The sequence below is a fragment of the Heptranchias perlo genome, chromosome 12 (assembly GCF_035084215.1).
Source record: "Heptranchias perlo isolate sHepPer1 chromosome 12, sHepPer1.hap1, whole genome shotgun sequence".
Classification (NCBI taxonomy): domain Eukaryota; kingdom Metazoa; phylum Chordata; class Chondrichthyes; order Hexanchiformes; family Hexanchidae; genus Heptranchias; species Heptranchias perlo.
The window spans coordinates 36043180-36061264 of NC_090336.1; the positions used below are offsets into that span (position 1 = coordinate 36043180).

General features: G+C 42.0%; 1 protein-coding gene across 1 annotated transcript in view; it reads left to right on the plus strand.

Annotated features, from left to right (window-relative positions):
• Nucleotides 1-1097: 1097 nt before the first annotated feature.
• The window catches only part of ipo7 (importin 7), a 60469-nt gene continuing 43481 nt past the window's right edge, over nucleotides 1098-18085 (plus strand). Inside the window, exons 1-3 of the mRNA XM_067993969.1 lie at nucleotides 1098-1465; nucleotides 5302-5383; nucleotides 16210-16363. Coding sequence (XP_067850070.1) covers nucleotides 1382-1465; nucleotides 5302-5383; nucleotides 16210-16363 — 320 coding nt within the window. The 5' untranslated portion in view covers nucleotides 1098-1381. The remainder of the gene's footprint in view (nucleotides 1466-5301; nucleotides 5384-16209; nucleotides 16364-18085) is intronic.

Sequence of the window (18085 nt, forward strand, 5' to 3'; positions counted from 1 at the left end):
CCTCACCTTGCTCCTTCAAATACTACCATGACAGGATGAACAGGGTCACAGTTTAATGTGTCATCTGAAAAGCAGCATCTCTGATACTGTAGCACTACCTGAGTACTCCATTTAAGTGTCAGCCTAGATTATATGCTTGAGTCCTGGAGTAGGGCTTGAACCCATGAATTTCTGACTCAGAGGCAAGAATACTACCACTGAGCCAAGGCTGACACAAAAGTACCCGGAAACATTGGACGTGCATATAACGAAAGCAGTTTTCATCTTATGTCAAACGGGCAAATATCTGTATTTTTATTTGACTTTAGGTAGACAGGGTAAATGTAATTGAAAAATTCGTTTCAGCTAGCTGTAGTTTAAAAATAGTTCCTATTGTCTCTGTATCGGGGAATACAACATACACAAAACCGACAAGATATATCCATAGCTTAAATGAGGCGGATGTTACTGCCGCTGTCTATACTCAGAAACAAGCCATTTGGCGCATCAAATCTATGCCGGTTTGTTTGACTGCGGAGGGTATCGTAGGCGAATCCAATCCTGTCCGCAGTTAATATCAATCCACGCACACCTTCCAGCAGGCGTCACTTGACAGAAATCAGAGGCACTGAGGCCAACCGTATTAGTCCACAGATCAGCGATCCAGATATTGAACTGAGAACTTGTGGTCGGTGTGAACAGTCCAACAACGGTTCAAAACGTTCTTGGTCAATTTATTGACCTTTAAGCTGAAGATATTGCTTCCACCTCACTAGCCACGACAAACTGATGAATAGTTAAACGTGCCTTTTACCCACCAAGGCCATCGATAGTGCAATATATATATATATATATATATTTTCAAAAGTAAACAGTTCGCGAACAGCCGTTAATTCCCGACCAACAACATCCCTCCGACCATGTACCAGGAGTGGCTGCGACCAACTGTTCTCCTCGAGTGCGAGCGCGTGTACCCGCGGACTACATTTCCCTGGCTTCCCCCCCCCCCCACCACGACCAATAGGAGGAGGATGTGGGATTGTTGTTGGCGGAAGCGGAAGACGAGTGAGTGAGTGGGCTGGCTGGCTGGCCTGGTGACGGGCTGTCTCGCGCCCATGTATCCGGGCTCGGCGCGCGACGCTCTTCCTTTGGCGCCGGCGGCTGTTGAAGCGCAGCTTCCATGTGCGCATCGGCCGGTAGCTGAGAGGCCAACTTAACAGCACCCAGCACCCAGCAGGGCGGCCCATCGGCCCCGAGTACGTCGTTATTTTTTTTATTATTTAAAAAAAAAAGGAGAAAGGACGCGACTTTTTTTGTTAAATAAAAAAAATAATTTTTTGGGGGTTTTAAAAAAAAAATTTGAACGTCGATTCTCCTCGAGAGCGCGGCAGAGAAACCTCCGATGGATCCGAATAAAATCATCGAGGCCTTGCGGGGGACCATGGACCCTGCGCTGAGGGAGGCGGCCGAGCGCCAGCTCAACGAGGTAATAAAATAATTGAAGCCCAGGCACCACCACCACCATCACCACCGCCCCCCCCCCCCGGGCTCCTCGCAGGTGTCGGTGTGCGCGGAGTATGAAATCCAAGGCTCGGGGCCAGCCAGGCCTCGGCGTTGGCACCAGCGCTGCGTCCGGCCTAAGGCCGGGTGCTGCTGGCAGACGTGTTACGGGGTTTTTTTTTGCGTTTCTTACGCCTAAAATCGCACGTAACGGTTCAAAATGTTCTTAGTCAATTTATTGACCTTTAACCTGAAGATATTGCTTCCTCCTCACTAGCCGCGATAAACTGATGAATAGTTAAACGTGCCTTTTGGGTTTGTATTTGCACCAGGCTGGAAATGTCGAGTTTTCTTGTTCATGCATCAAGTGGATTACGAACTTTATTATGTGCATAGAGTGGGAATGCGGGTACAGCATTCGTCCTGAGGCGACAGAAGCACAATCCTCGTTTTCCTAATTTGTTAAGCAAATAAAATTGTGGCTGAAATGTTAAAGTACAGAATTATTTTGTCGAAGTTCAGAGCGTCAGCTGGTTTTTTTTTTTAAGAAGATGCCTTGTCTATATTTTTCCCCCCAGTTATCTTCATTTCACTTTTTTAACTCCTGCAAAAGGTGGCTTTTACCCCAGTGCCTGCTTTGGCTGGTTGTTGGGTGGTGCAGGGCACTGTCAAGCAGGATGCTTCCACTTTGGGGAACTGAGTGAAGAATGGAACCTAGGTTGTCCTGCTCTGTTGCATTGATTATAAGTGCTCCAGTGCTCAACAATATGTTGGCCTGGGTATTGCAGACTTTGGGGGAGGAGAAGGGGAAAAAGGGAATTGTACCTGTTAGTTGATGTGCAGACTTGAGTTTTTACCATTGACAGCTTTTTAAAAAAAAATAAAGATTAGCTTGTCACAAAACACTTTGTAACTTTGCTGTTACATATGAGAAAACTAGATTTAAATCTACTAAATCCATTTCTTTGCTAAATACAGCTTGACATTAACCATGCTGGGGATATTTGCAGGGTGCTTTCTGTCTGATTTTACTTTCTCTGGTGATGGACAGCATTCCAGAGCTCCTGATTCTGATGACAGGTGCTGGGGCAAGTGTAGCTTGGAATCCTTATCACTTATACACTGAGAATAATGCTATTGTACTATAAGAGAATTGTTTCTGGAGTAGTCATTCAAGTTCTAACAAACTTGTGAAGAAAGCTGGAGCACTTGGGGATAATGTATTTGTTTTTCCCCTTGCTACTTTTCTCTGATCCTTTCCTGAAGACATTTATCCTTTTGCTGGGGTATAGTTCATGGATGCTATTGCCCTTTGGTACTCGTCCAAACAACTATTCTATGTGTATGAGCAGTGAATGCTGGTAGACTATTTTACCATGGGGGCATCCCATGACATCCACATACCTAATTCCAGGAGAGACCAGTCATCAGGCGTGGGCAACTTGGTCAGCCTCGTGAACCTTGGCAGTGAGTGTTAGAAGGTTGTTGGACCATTGGGGATGTCACCTGACACTCACTTGCATACTAGTAGGAAACAGTGATCAGAGGTAGGAGTCGTGGCCAATAACTTTTTCCTTTTTCTCTCTTCTCTCCTCTGCTTCTCTTTGCTCTGCTCTCCTCTCTTCTCCCCCCCCCCCCCCCCATACAAGTTTTGCATCTAGTTTACATAGAATTAGATGCTTATTCAATTTATAATATCAAACTAGGCCCCAGAATGTGATGTCACAGTTTCAAAAAAAAAGTTTTGAGTATTTGCTGGAATTAGTTCAGAATCCATGCTCATTTCAAATCTGTTTGGATATTTGCAGCAGTTATGGTTTCAGGTCAAACTTGAAACAACCATCTAACCCATGTGTCTGGTTTGTCTGAGTTTGCTGTGATTATTCCACATCTGAATGTCTTTTTCTGAACAAATCTGATCTGCAGTTGCTGGTTTCTGAAAAATAATTTCAGATTATATGGCAACACTGCCTGCTCCGTGTGCAAGTAAAATTAAAACATGTAATGCAGCACAGTTTTAAAAAGCCAGAAATTATTTCTGGCAGTCAGTCGCTGGAAATGAAACCTCCATGTCTTGTCAAAGGGTGAATCTTGAAGACTTTAGTGGAAATATGTATGATTCAACAAATAGTGTGCATTTTGGACATTTCTGCCTCTATTTCTGCGCAGTGTATTTTCTATAAAGAATGAAGTGATATGCCATTCATAAACTTATGTTTGCCTCTTGCTCAGAACAGTTCAGCTCAGCCAGTGCAATATTCTCACAGTGGCTGCAAATTGGTTTTGGCAGTCCTGTAGAAGTTTTGTTCTAATTTTTATCTATTGCAGTAATTTTAACTTTACAGAATTGTAAAGTCAAGATCTGTATCAAATAATTGGCAAACGCACTCGTGATTGCTGCACCTATATGGGACTGAGACGGACCTGACTACTTTACTCTAGGAACTAGACATAGTACAACTGTAACTTAGGTTGAAACAGACAAATTCCTTGTCCCACCCCTTCCCAATGTGAAGTAAGTTAGTAATACAACAGTATTTTATAACGGAAATTTATGACAATTGTATCGTCCTGACCCATTGAATGTATTGCAAGTACATTTTGTGAGAAATCTGTTCTTAAGGATTAGACTTTACCAGTTTCTTTAAGAAGAACACTTTTGGTCTGAACACTGATTTCAGTAACGTCATGTACACACACGTTTCCCATCTGTCACATTTCTCCACGATCCGCACATCCATGTCTATTTAATCACCCTTTTTCTCTTTGGTATCTTTCTGATTGTGTTAAAATGCCTGTCCGCGTCTCATTTTTCAGTTTTGAAGATGGGTCTGCACCTGAAATGTTGACTTGCCTGTTTTCTGCATAGTTGCTGGCTGATCTGTGTGTTTCTAGCATTTCCTGTTTTTGTTTCACTTCCAGCCTGTATAATAGTTTGCATTTTACTTAAGACTGTTTTGGTCCTGGGTTTGTGCTGAGTTTGCTTCCCTTAAACAAGATAACAGTTGCGATGACTGCTGTTGACCTTGTTCCCGTTAGCTATCCAGTAACTCCTACTGGAAAGTGTGTCCATCTAGGTAGCACAGGTTTGGAGTTGACTACAATGTTGTCCAACGTTGAATAGTTTGCTAATCCTCACCCATCAGGCTCAATAACCACATGGTGGTATACAAGATCTGCTGGTTGCTGTAACCATTCTCCAGCAAGAGTTGGCACCTTTTTAGGAAAGGAAGGGAGAAAATTGGCAATATGACTACCGATACACTGAGGATTTTGTTTTTAACATTTTGTACAGGAGAATGTTGCCATTCCATTAAGAGATAAATCAGGAATTTGAATTGGAAGATTGAGTGTTGCACACTGTTCTTTCACCCCTTGCAGCTAAATTTAAATCTGGTCCAAACTGATGGGGTGAAAGTAACTTATCTGACTGAAAAAGTCCCACTTGAAATGAGTTTGAGCAATATCACCCAAGTCCTTAGGAAGGAATTTGCGGCATAAAATTGCACAACATCCAGCAATAAATTGCCTCAATTAGACTAGCCAAAACGATAACTGGTTGTCGGGGCTGCTCATCTAAAATTGGGATAAAATATATTGAGGTTAAGGCATATTGTAGGGTAGAGGGTGCTTTACATTGCATCTGGCTGTGCTGTAGGCAAAGTGGGAGTACTCTTTGCTGGCATCAGATGACCAAACTGGAAAAATGTTTCATTCCTCAGCCATGACTCCTCTTGCCTTTTAACATACAACTATTTAAAACATTTATAATTCTATTACTTGGGTACATGTTTAATAGACTCTTATTTTTGTACATTACAGGCCAATAAAGCTGTTACCTTTGTGTCAACTCTGCTTCAAATCACAATGTCAGACCAACTGGATTTGCCTGTGAGGCAAGCAGGTAAGTGATTAACTGTCCAGAAACAAAGTACAACGGAGCCCATAGCAGCTCTGAGTTGGATATCCCATATTACTTGGTGTATGTTGTCCTAGATGCTTCTGAGTAATATCCTTTTTGATCTAGTGTGATTATTAGCCACGTTTAGTTCTGCATGTTGCATCAGAGTATGGTCAATAACAAGAAACAATTTGGAACTATAAAATTGTAAGTATAGCACTTTAAATTTCCTGCATATGCAAAATATGTCCAAATGAGTGTGTGGGAAGGGGGAAGGAGAGAGAGAGAGATTACTTAAATTTAATCCACTTTCTGCAGTGATATTCATTCTTATGTACCTTGTAGCATATCGAAGAAGCAGATGTCCATTGCTTTATTCACTTATCCCAAACATCCCACAATGTGTTTTATAACCATGATGCTAACAACGGCAGGAGTGAAATGAAAATGGATATGTTAACATAGCAGTGAGAAGAGATGGTGCTAAACCATTCCGTGTCTTTCTGCGTTAAAAAGCTGTAACCCATCTCCTTCTGGAAACTCATCTCTTTGACCAAGTTTTCAAGTGCTCTCCTAATCACTCCTTGGCATAGTATCCATTTTTCCTCGTGGTTACTTTGAAGTACTGTTGAGATATTCTTTAAGGTGCTATATAAGTGGAAGTTTGTTGCCAAGATATGGTGGAACTACGCCTGACTAATGTGGAATCATGGTTTTATTGTTAAGCTTAAGTAAACATGGAGCATTTTGTCAGTTAGTAATCCCTTTTGCTTACTGAAGACTCTTGCTCACTAGAGTCCATCAGTGGACAATATGAAAGCTTACTCCTTGCACATGAGATCATTTAGCACTTTGGTGCAGTACCAGAATTGTGTCCTAGGCCCAACCATCTTCAGCTGCTTCATCAATGACCTTCCCTCCATCATAAGGTCAGAAATGGGGATGTTCGCTGATGATTGCACAGTGTTCAGTTCCATTCGCAACCCCTCAAATAAGGAAGCAGTCCGAGCCGGCATGCAGCAAGACCTGGACAACATCCAGGCTTGGGATTATGAGTGGCAAGTAACATTCGTGCCAGGCAATGACCATCTCCAACAAGAGAGAGTCGAACCACCTTCCCATGACATTCAACGGCATTACCATCGCCGAATCCCCCACCATCAACATCCTGGGGGTTACCATTGACCAGAAACTTAACTGGACCAGCCATATAAATACTGTGGCTACAAGAGCAGGTCAGAAGCTGGGTATTGTGCAGCAAGTGACTCACCACCTGACTCCCAAAAGCCTTTCTACCATCTACAAGGCACGTGATGGAATACTCTCCACTTGCCTGGATGAGTGCAGCTCCAACAACACTCAAGAAGCTCAACACCATCCAGGACAAAGCAGTCCGCTTGATTGGCACCCCATCCATCACCCTAAACATTCACTCCCTTCACCACCGGTGCACAGTGGCTGCAGTGTGTACCATCCACAAGATGCACTGCAGCAACTCGCCAAGGCTTCTTCGACAGCACCTCCCAAACCCGCGACCTCTACCACCTAGAAGGACAAGGGCAGCAGGTGCATGGGAACAACACCACCTGCACGTTCTCCTCCAAGTAACACACCATCCCGATTTGGAAATATATCGCCGTTCCTTCAATGTCGTTGGGTCAAAATCCTGGAACTCCCTTCCTAACAGCACTGTGGGAAAACGGACTGCAGCGGTTCAAGAAGGCGGCTCATCACCACCTTCTCGAGGGCAATTAGGGATGGGCAATAAATGCCGGCCTCGCCAGCGACACCCACATCCCATGAATGAATAAAACCAGAACTGCATTTTCTTCCTAAAAATTTGGATTTGCTCTTTATCCCTCCGACGACAAATCTGGGACATAGACTGTCTCCATAAACCAGATAACTTTGTAAGTTGGAATAAGCATAAATACAGTAATTCACCTACTTAAGTATCAAGTGTAGCTTTATTGTTTAATATAACTTTTAAACTGCAAAAATAATACCTTTATTAAACATTTGAAGTATCTTAATTTGGCTCCCCATCCCTTTTTATTTTCTCCCATTTCCCATTCTATTTTTATAATTTTACTTTTTTTTCTCTTTAATCTGTCTTTTCTCATTTTTCTCTGAAAGCTAACTTTAAAAATACCAGTTGCTTTATTTAAGTTTCTCTCTGACTCCCATTCTCTATTTTGGAGGTGGCAGCCATTTTCAAAAAAGTATTCTGGGTAGAGGAAGAGCTTATAATTTGTTTTTGTTTTATTAAAGGCAGGTCACTTTTTCTAAAGGTTAAAATGGGAATGGGCAAAGACTTACTCTGGCTGCTAGTGGGTATGGGCAATGCCCAGTGTAGCACTGAGTATCACTGACCAAATTCAGTTCCCAGTCTCTGCTGAGTTAGCTCTCAGCTGAGGTTTGAACTTGGCAGCTACAATTGGCTTTAAAGTTTATCTGGAACTTATTTAAGATAATTTATATTGTGTATGTCTGTGTTTTGGGTACTAAAATTAGCTAACCTTTTTTTATTTTTTCCTCTTTCTACTCCCCTGTCTGGGGGCATTGTAGAAAATGTTTAGGTTCCAGATTGAATTTGTAAACAAATTTAGAAGCATTTGAGTGATCTATTAATTTACTCTGATTCTTGATCTCTAGAATCCCCAGCAAAGAAATGCATGCTGCATTGAACTTCAACGCTGACTCTTGTATATGTAAACACATTTCATTTGTAGACTTCTATTTTATTTTCAACTAAGTCATGTGTTTCATTTATGTATGATGAAGCATGGTGCATGGGAGGCACTTTTAATCATTCCTGAGAGAGCCAATGTTCGCAGCCTCCAAAACCCAGACACATGCCTCTGCAGATTGGTGCCAGGGGCTGTTATTGCATCGCTGGTATTGGTGTAATGAATGTAAGTGGTGTGGACAGTAACTGCCTACTGACACCAAACTTGCTCAGATTTATGTAATCTGACTTTTCTAGTGTTTGTAGGCTGTAAATTGAAGACGTCAGTAACTTTCTTGCTAAGAATTAGACCCTATATAGTACTTTTAGAAATTCCCTTTTAGGTGAATGTTGTCCTGTTTATAATGGATTTGTCAAAAAATGGAAAAAAACAAGACAAATTTTGTTCATATTGTATCTATATTTGCTCAAGTTTATATATTAGAAAAAGCATACAACCGTGGTCTTGCCCCAGGCTTTTTATTTCTATTCAAATGTTTGCTGCTCCCTTTATTTATTTTTCTCCCTAATTCAGGGGAGCTGAAGTCATTTGAAGCACCACTATTGCCACCTGTCTGAGATCAGCTAACTGAAATGGGAGAGCATAGAGGATCATGCCTAGGGTTTCTATGGTCTTTATGGCCTAGCTACTCAAGTAATAAATTCTAAGCCATCAAACGAGCTTCCTCTTTAGTTTTATTTAATGGGTATCGTTCCTTATTTTACATATTTAAATTATCTGGTATTTCAGGTCAATTAATACCATTGTATTATGCTCAGTTCCACAGTTGAGGGGAAGTTCCTCATTTTGGTGAAACTATTCCATTTGTACTACAGGGTGGTTTCATCAAAAGGAGAGGGGGGAAATGTTCTACTACATGTGGTTTTAATGGGACATAATTTTAGTTGGTCACCCTCACTTGTCATAGTAAAACAGAGTTTTAAAAAGTTTAGAAAATCAAGTGTGTGCCAACACAATATGTTGACTGTAGCTTCTTTTTGCTTTGAGGAGAGATTGAAGGTGAGTCTTGTTCAAACCTAAAGGGAGGGGATAGGAGGCAGACTGGTTGCAACCACACAACTACGAGTTTAAGCCTGCTGACATCTAAAATGGGAACTGTTTTGTATTTAAAGATGTTTGGAATAAACTGTTTACTTACAACAACTTTAATTTATATAGCACTCCTCATGTAATAAACTAACACTTTTTATATATTAACAGTCTCTGCTTTAAAAGACACAGAAGGTAGATACCATGAAGAAAAGCAGAGAGTGAAATTTGGTGGGTGGGTCGGGATGCTTCATGCATAGTCAACAGAAAAGGAGCCTTTGAAGGTAGGGAGGGGACAGCAAGGTCAAGTTGTTTTAGGAAACAATTCCACAGGGCAGGGTGTGTAATGTGACTGAAGGTACAGCCTTTGGCAGACTGCGTTTTGCTACTGCTCCTTCCACCGCACTATCAGAGGAGTGAGGGTGTGTGCAAAGATGTCCGGCTGAAAAACCAGCTCAGATAGCATGGAGCAGAGACATGACATTATGTTGATTCCCTGAAACGATGGGGGCCAAAGGAGTTGGGTAAGGGTGGGAATGTGGGAGAGGACAAGACTGCAGAGTTCCGAACAAGTTGTAGTTTGTGAATGATGGATTCTAAAGTGGAGAGTATCGAGACAATGAAAGGTTGGATTAGGATAGCGAGAGTGGAGGTATGGTAGGGGTGTAAGTGGATAGTATGAAAGAAAGCAATCTTAGCAGCTGACCAAGTGTGCAGTAGGAAAGTTAGATCTGGGCCGAACAGAGCACTGACGTTGCACGTCTCTGCACGGGCAACTGGAGAGGTTGATGCCATCAAGACCAGAGGCTGGCATAAGCAGAGAAGGGTGGTTTTGGTATTGAGCTGAAAGGAATTTTGACTCCAGTTTTATAACCATTGCAGTGTTTGTAGTTGCAAGTGAGATGATCACCCTTTCTTCACCACCTCCTACCAGAAATGTAGCGCTTTTCTGCTTTAAAACACAGTATAGTATTTTAAGCAGGTATGTTTTGTAAACTTTCTCTCTCTAGTCTCCTAAAGATGCCAACTCTTGCAGGGGTGGTGCAGTTCATTGTGCTAGCAGCCCTTTGGTGCCTCACCTTAGTGGCCACTATTCATGTGTGAGCTCAGACCGTAAATGTCAGCAGGCTATTTCATTATAGGATAATAAACTTGCCTTTTGCTTTGTAGAATAGCAGACTCACCTGATGCTGTCCTCGTCCAGCATCCACTTTCTATCAGGGATCACTGGTTGGTGATCAGGAATGGTATTCACATTGAGTTTTCCATTCTCTAGCCCAAGGTTCAGAATAGTTGAATTCTGAGGTTATAGAAACAGATATGTGCCTGTATATTGTGGATAGTTTGTTTTTCCCCCTCAAACATAGATTGAAAATACAAGAGGCAGGCATGGGACTTCCTCCCATTACCTAAGCTGTGCTCTGGGAATCTGAAACTGACCAGTTTTATCAACCAAGAATTCCTGGAGACCAAATAGAAATTGGAAACTTCTAATGAAGGAATTGTGGGTGCAAATTGTTATGTTGACAGCCACCTTCTGGTTTCACTCTTGGCCTAGGAAATGGCATACAAACACTTCAAGCTTTGCAGTTTCTTGTTCTTTTCATATTTTTGTATATAGTGAAAAAATCAGGCATTACCACCTACTTAATATCCACTGCAGTTTTTCTCATCGGTTTCAATTCTGTTACAATTTCGGGTCGACCATACATGCCTTGAACTTGTTCATTGGTGTCATTCATTCCCACATGCAGTCTGAGCATCTCACAATGCCTAATATCTACTTGTACGATAGCGTAACCTAGGGCATACCTGTAATATCCCCTGCTGAACTGAACTGGATATTCATGTCTTTAGCATGGGTCCTTCTTCATACTCTTTTTGAAAGCAGACTGAGTAAATACTTGGTGAGATGAAGCTTGATATAAATTGATCAGCTGCTTTATTTCACAGCAAGATGAATATACAGAACAGCAATTATAATGGGACTCACTCATTCAAAAAGCACAACTTCACAAAATACCAAATAAAGAAAACCCCATGCTTTCCCACACCAGTGGCTTGTCTTCCTTGATTTTAAACAAGATAATTTCTGACTGCTTTCCTGCACTCTCTAACCTTCTTGTAGCCTTTGCTTCCTGACTGCTTCTGTATTTGTGTTATAGGTCTCACTGTCCACAACCATAAAGGAGATTGAAGGCTTTTCAACACAATACAAGAGGTGCTTTTTGATTGCTGAGACAGTCCAATGATATGTGTATTATTTATAGTCCCTGTGGAAATATGAACACTTGCTCATTAGCATCTTAACTACCTATTATCTCTGTCCTTTTTTAAACCTGTGTGAATGCGCTGTGCTTTTATAAACCCAGTATTAAAAGTAACTATTTCGAAATCCTCCCTGGGGGAAAAAGATAACCAAAACATACCACAATGTGATACTGTGCTAAAGAGTAAATAAAATGGTAGCTATTTGTTTACAAAGAAGTGTGACCGTCTGTCGAGCTTGCTGTGAAATGAATTTGGTTGTTTTGAGAGGAAGCTGCTTTGTGAGGAAGATTAATCAGAACCAAATCTTTTTTTTAAAAAAAATGGAATCCATGCAGGAAACCATACAGTTCATTCCCCAGTCTGTGCTGAGGTAGCTGTTATCAGCCGGAGTGGTGGCACCTGTGCTACAATTGCTCTCGGTGCCCTCGGTTAGAAAGGGGATAATTGGTCAGGGTTTCTGCTCCCATCAATTCCTGCTGGGATTGTATTTGTGGACATTGGGTGAAGATGTGATTGGGCTTGCTTGTGATACCCTGGCGTTGAGTAATCTGGGTCCTCTTTCATTCAAGTGAATTACAAGTGAATAATTGATACTTAAGGTAGTGGAAGGTGACAGGCATATATGGAAATGTACCTAAGTAACAACATGGGAAAAAATCAATTTGAAGGAAGCCCCTATATTACTAATTGTGGTAAGGCTTTTGGAAATGAATTCTGCTTTTTTTTCCCCCTATTATGACAATTTATTCTTGATATCCCAACTTATTCCTTTGCAGTTAACGCACTCTTTATATATTAAAAAATTAGATTGAGTTTTGAGTCTGAATAGCTTAGTTCCTTTTTAAATAAAGGCATGCACAGACAGAAAAGATCTCAATTTCCAAATATTTGTAAAACATTGTGTTGGAAATTTGGCATTTGCCTTTTCCAAACCAACCCTGGCCAGAGACGCAATCCATGTCTTTTTTGCCAGTTTTGTCTGGTGCTTGACTAAGTGGCCGTTATGTGTGCATGAGCCTTGGTGAGCATCAGCAGTGAATTTGAGGGGCATTATAGCTGAGCCTGTCTTGCTACTTCTTGCTTTCAGGGGTGGAAACCCTGGCTCTTTTCCCCCTCCCCTAAGCTTGCGGCACCACCGGCCATTATTGCACATCTGCCACCTCAGCCGAGAACTGAAGGATCGGTGAAGGATCAAACCTCGCATCTTCCTGGTTTGCGTGTGGTCAGTGATATTGCATAAAATTGCTGAGCCTTCAGTAGAGCATTAAACGCTTATCTTCACCTTTGTGTGATGCTGAGCCATACACAGCAGGCAGGCCTCTGATTTGATCTGATCTCTGCTGTGTTGACTGATCTTGAGGAGACAATACAACTGATCTGGATTTAAAAGTGATGATCCTTGCTCTGGAAAGCTATCCTATGATTCCTGCCCAAAAGTGCATGTATGTGTATGTTGGGTAAGACAGGATAGGGCTGAGCTTTGATGTCCCCACTGTCACACAACCTGCTGACATGTCTAGGCTCACAAATGAAAGGGCAAGCTACAAGAAAGCTGCTGTTGCCCGTGGAGCTATAACTCAACATGAGTCATTGCTGCTTTCGAGGAAAATGGAGGAGAGGGGAGAGAGTACTTGAAAGACAAAAACAAATTTCAGTACAAGTGGTCTGAGTTTTGGGCGTAACCTTCACTCCTCAGCAGTATTTCACTGCACTGTGCCCTCATTTAAGAGTCTCTTGTACATTTTTTCATTTACAACTATAAAGTATGTCTTCAGCACAGTACGTTCATTCAGCTTAACGCTCTGACCAGTTTTAAGTTATCCTTGAAGGCTAACTGGCCTCCAAAGTGGTCACTCTGGATTGTGCTAGTCACTGACAACTGTTGTGGCAAACTGACAACTGAGAAATTGTTCCTGTGGGTTGGCTTTATTAAAAAAAAAATCAATTCTTTCTGTTCAATTGTAGAGAGGCCAGATGTTGCATGGTATTTTGAATGTGTTAGCATTTCAAGTTAGTTATTACATAGAATTAGAGAATGGAAGGAGGCCATTCGGCCCATCGAGCCTGTGCCGGCTCTTTGTAAGAGCAATCTAGTTAGTCACATTCCCCCGCTCTATCCCTGTAGCCCTGCAAATTTATTCCCTTCATGTATTTATCCAATTCCTTTTTGAAAGCCACGATTGAATCTGCTTCCACCACCTTTTCAGGCAGCACATTCCAAATCATAACTACTCACTGTGTTAAAAAAAAGTTTTTCCTCATGTCGCTTTGGTTCTTCTGCCAATCACCTTAAATCTGTGTCCTCTGGTTCTCGACCCGTCCGTCAATGGGAACAGTTTCTTTTTATTTACTTTATCTAAACCCTTAATGATTTTGTACACTTCTATCAAATTTCCTCTCAACCCTCTCTGCTCTAAGGATAACAGTCCCAGCTTTTCCAGTGCAACCGTTCTAGTAAATATTTTCTGCACCCTCTCTAAGGCCTTCACATCCTTCCTAAAGTGCAGTGCCCAGAATTGGACACTATCCTCCAGTTGTGGCCAAACCAGTGTTTCATAAAGGTTCAACATAACTTCCTTACTTTTGTATTCTATGCCTCTATTTATGAAGCCCACAGATTATTAAATAATTCATTGAAGGGTTAGCTGTTGTTAAGGTATTTCAGTTACATAGAATTTTACAGCACAGATACAGGCCATTCAATTGGGGAATGTTTTGGGACTCTTTAATTTCTTTGTATTTATGGTAAGTTGTAAATAAGCGCTTATCAACTTTTTATTTTTGGTATTCACAGTATGAGAGAATTGATTTCTGAGGAGATTAGGAGGGAAGGGCAGGCCATTGAAAATATTGTTACATACTCATTGCCGTTCATAATTCCTTTACTGCTCTTAGCAAGGACTAAGAATATTTTCATATTGTGATCTTCATGCTCTACTGTGTAAGCAGTTTGATACAGTATTATGTCCAGTGTGGTAGAGGCTGCGTATTGTCTCAGCGTTCTGATGCCATCTTCAGCTGCTTCATCAATGACCTTCCCTCCATCATAAGGTCAGAAATGGGGATGTTCGCTGATGATTGCACAGTGTTCAGTTCCCCTCGGATAATGAAGCAATCTGTGCCCGCATGCAGCAAGACATAGACAACATGCAGGTTGGGCTGATAAGTGGCAAGTAACATTCACACTAGACAAGTGCCAGGCAATGACCATCTCCAACAAGAGAGAGTCCAACCACCTCCCCTTGACATTCAATGGCATTACCATCGCCGAATCCCCCACCATCAACATTCTGGGGTTCACCATTGACCAGAAACTTAACTGGACCAGCCACATAAATTCTGTGGCTACAAGAGCAGGTCAGAGGCTGGGTATTCTGCGGTGAGTGACTGACCTCCTGACACCCCAGAGCCTTTCCACCATCTACAAGGCACAAGTCAGGAGTGTGATGGAATACTCTCCACTTGCCTGGATGAGTGCAGCTCCAACAACACTCAAGAAGCTCAACACCATCCAGGACAAAGCAGCCGCTTGATTGGCACCCCATCCACCACCCTAAACATTCGCTTCCCCCCACCACCGGCGCACAGTGGCTGCAGTGTGTACCATCCACAGGATGCACTGCAGCAATTCGCCAAGGCTTTTTCGACAGCACCTCCCAAACCCACGACCTCTACCATGTAGAAGGACAAGAGCAGCAGGCACATGGGAACAACACCACCTGCACATTCCCCTCCAAGTCACACACCACCCTGACTTGGAAATATATCGCCGTTCCTTCATCGTCGCTGGGTCAAAATCCTGGAAAACTCTTCCTAACAGCACTGTGAGAGAACCTTCACCACATGGACTGCAGAGGTTCAAGAAGACAGCTCACCACCACCTTCTTGGGCAATTAGGGATGGGCAATAAATGCTGGCCTCGCCAGTGATGCCCACATTCCATGGACAAGTATATTAAAAAAAAAACTTGCTGTTCAGAGAACTGGACCATGATGCATGGTGTCTGGAAATATTTGCTTTACCCAAGTAACTTTAAATGAAGTGCGACTGATTTGTTTAAATTTGTGTGTGTGTGTACATATATACACACACACATCTCCATCAACTCTGGTGTCAATCAAGGTGTCAGCCGTGGCTTAGTGATAGCACTCTTGCCTCTGAGTCAGAAGGTTGTGTGTTCAAGCCCCACTCCAGAGACTTGAGCACATAATCTAGGCTGGCACCTCAGTGCTGCGCTGTCAGGTATCATCCTTTGGCTGAGACATGAAACTGTTATCTTAGGTGGATGTAAAAGATCTCTCTGCACTATTCAGAGAAGAGCAGGGGAGCGCTCCTGGTGTCCTGCCTAACATTTATCCCTCAACTAACACTTAAAAACATCTGATCTGTTCATTTATTTCATTGCTGTTTGTGGGACCTTGCTGTATTCAAATTGGCTGCCACATTTCCTAAATTCCAACAGTGACTGTTTCAAAAGGACTTCATTGCCTGTAAAGCACTTTGGAATATCCTGAGGTTGTGAAAGGTGCTGCATAAATGCAAGTTTGTTCTTTCTAACTGTGAAATTCAGTTAAATTGAACAGTGATTTCAACTGGAATTTAAAGTGTCCTTTCGTTACAAAAATTGAAGAGTCTGCTTGTGTTAATCAAATGCAAATATTTAGTAACACAAATCAGTAAATCTTTCCCAGATTATATATTTTAACCCCAGAATTGTAACTCATCAGCATTGTTGGTAATTAATTTGATGCAGTATCTAATGATTTAATTCTCTCTTAGGTGTAATTTACTTGAAAAATACAATTACACAGTTCTGGGCTGAGCGTGAAGCTGCTTCAAGTGATGTGCCACCATTTACAATCCCAGAGGAAGATCAGCAGTTCATCCGTGACAACATAATAGAGGCTATTATTCAGTCACCTGAGTTGATAAGGTTTGTAATAGGAAAGGCTCTTTATAAACGCAACTGCAGAGAGCAGTGAATACCATACTGCAAGTTAACATAATATCTGCAAACAGCAAAGACTACTATTCCTTGAGAATTTGATGTAATGTTTTCCAAATGCTTGAATTCTACATTCTCTTCGATTGTTGAGGTCCTTTTTCACCTAGGCCAAGAAGCCATTTGGATAGCATGCTCCCAAATCCTTTCTAATGCTTGGTAATCAGCTGCAAGATGGCCTAGAAGAGCAGCCTTGTGCAACTTGCACATGTTTTTTTTACCTTCCTTGGAGAAAGCCTTGAGCTTGCCCTTGTTGCCGTTCACCCCTGCTCTTCCTTAAATAACTCTTTCACCCCTGCCCCTCCTTAAATTTTCTCCCATTCCAGAGGCTCAGCGATGCTGGATCCTGGTTCTACATGTCGACTTTGTCCTCAAGTACCTCACCCAAGTGGTCACTCTTCTTAGTGTGTGCTGAAATAGTAAGTGTTGGGGTATTTTACTTGGAGGTGAGGGGCTGGGCTTGACCCTGCCCTCACCTGATGTTTACATGTCCACGTTCCTGAAGGAGTCACTGGATGGTGATCGTGGCCAGGAGTCCTGGTTTGTTTTCCCGCCTCTAGCCAAGTCTCCACTGTTATGGTCCTACTTCACAAGCATGTGACGTTGAGGCCAGTTATAATTCCACTGCCATCCTGGCTGAGGTCGACTTAGTGCATTTAGGTAATCAAAAGTGAGACCCTGTTCTATGGTTCAGTCACTTGCTGGCTTTACTGACTACTGTTGGGCAAGTTCATACCAATAGTCTGGTAGTTTTCTTTCTCGGCCTCTTAATACAGCACTCCTTTCTGCCTCATAGTTCAAATATTTGAAGATACTTTTCACTGTTGCATTTTAGTGCTCTTGTTGTTATGATGCTGCCTGTTCTGGGCAAAGAACTCTGGATGCTGTCTGGAATTTGGGTCTCATGAACAGCAGTGTTGGGGAATAAGGTATTTTCCCCTGTTGATTTATAGCCTGTTTGGATGTATTAAGTTGATCCTCTCAAAGGAAGAAAGAAAACCTGGCCAGTGAGTAGCTGAGCATTATAGACAAGGACAGTCTCTGGCCTGTGCTATCTTAGCTGATCTTTGTCAGGGTTGCCCTCAGTGACTGGGTTAGGAGAGGTATGAAATCACTCAGGATTCACATTCTGGATTGCTATGCAGTGACCCCTACTGGGTGTAAGTGTAAATTTCTCAAGTGCATATTGGGCTTGGCTGTGTTATCTCACATGATAGAATAGTCTGCCAGCGCACTCAGTTGAGGCTTACGCATGCATAATGGCTGCTTGAATCGGGTACTTGAGGATAACTTGCACCAGAAGGAGCAGAAGCATTTGCGGGGGAAATAAAAAGGGTAGCTTTATGGAAAAATTCTTAAGGAAATAAAGGAAGGGGAAAGATGCACACAAAGTGCTGCATTAATGTAATCTGCATTTAGATGGTGGACAAATGCTGTAGCAAGGCTATTGTATTTAGGCTTGGCATTTTGGCTGTACTATGAGTTTAAAACTTAAATGTAACTTGCCCAAAACTTAATAACACAGTTACATTTTAGATTTCAGTAGCATCTGTTATTTTGTTTCATGTTCACTTATAGATCTGCAACGCAGTTTATTTTTGTGAGTAGCTGGTGTTATCGCAATATCTTGAATTTTGGATACTGAGGAAGCGA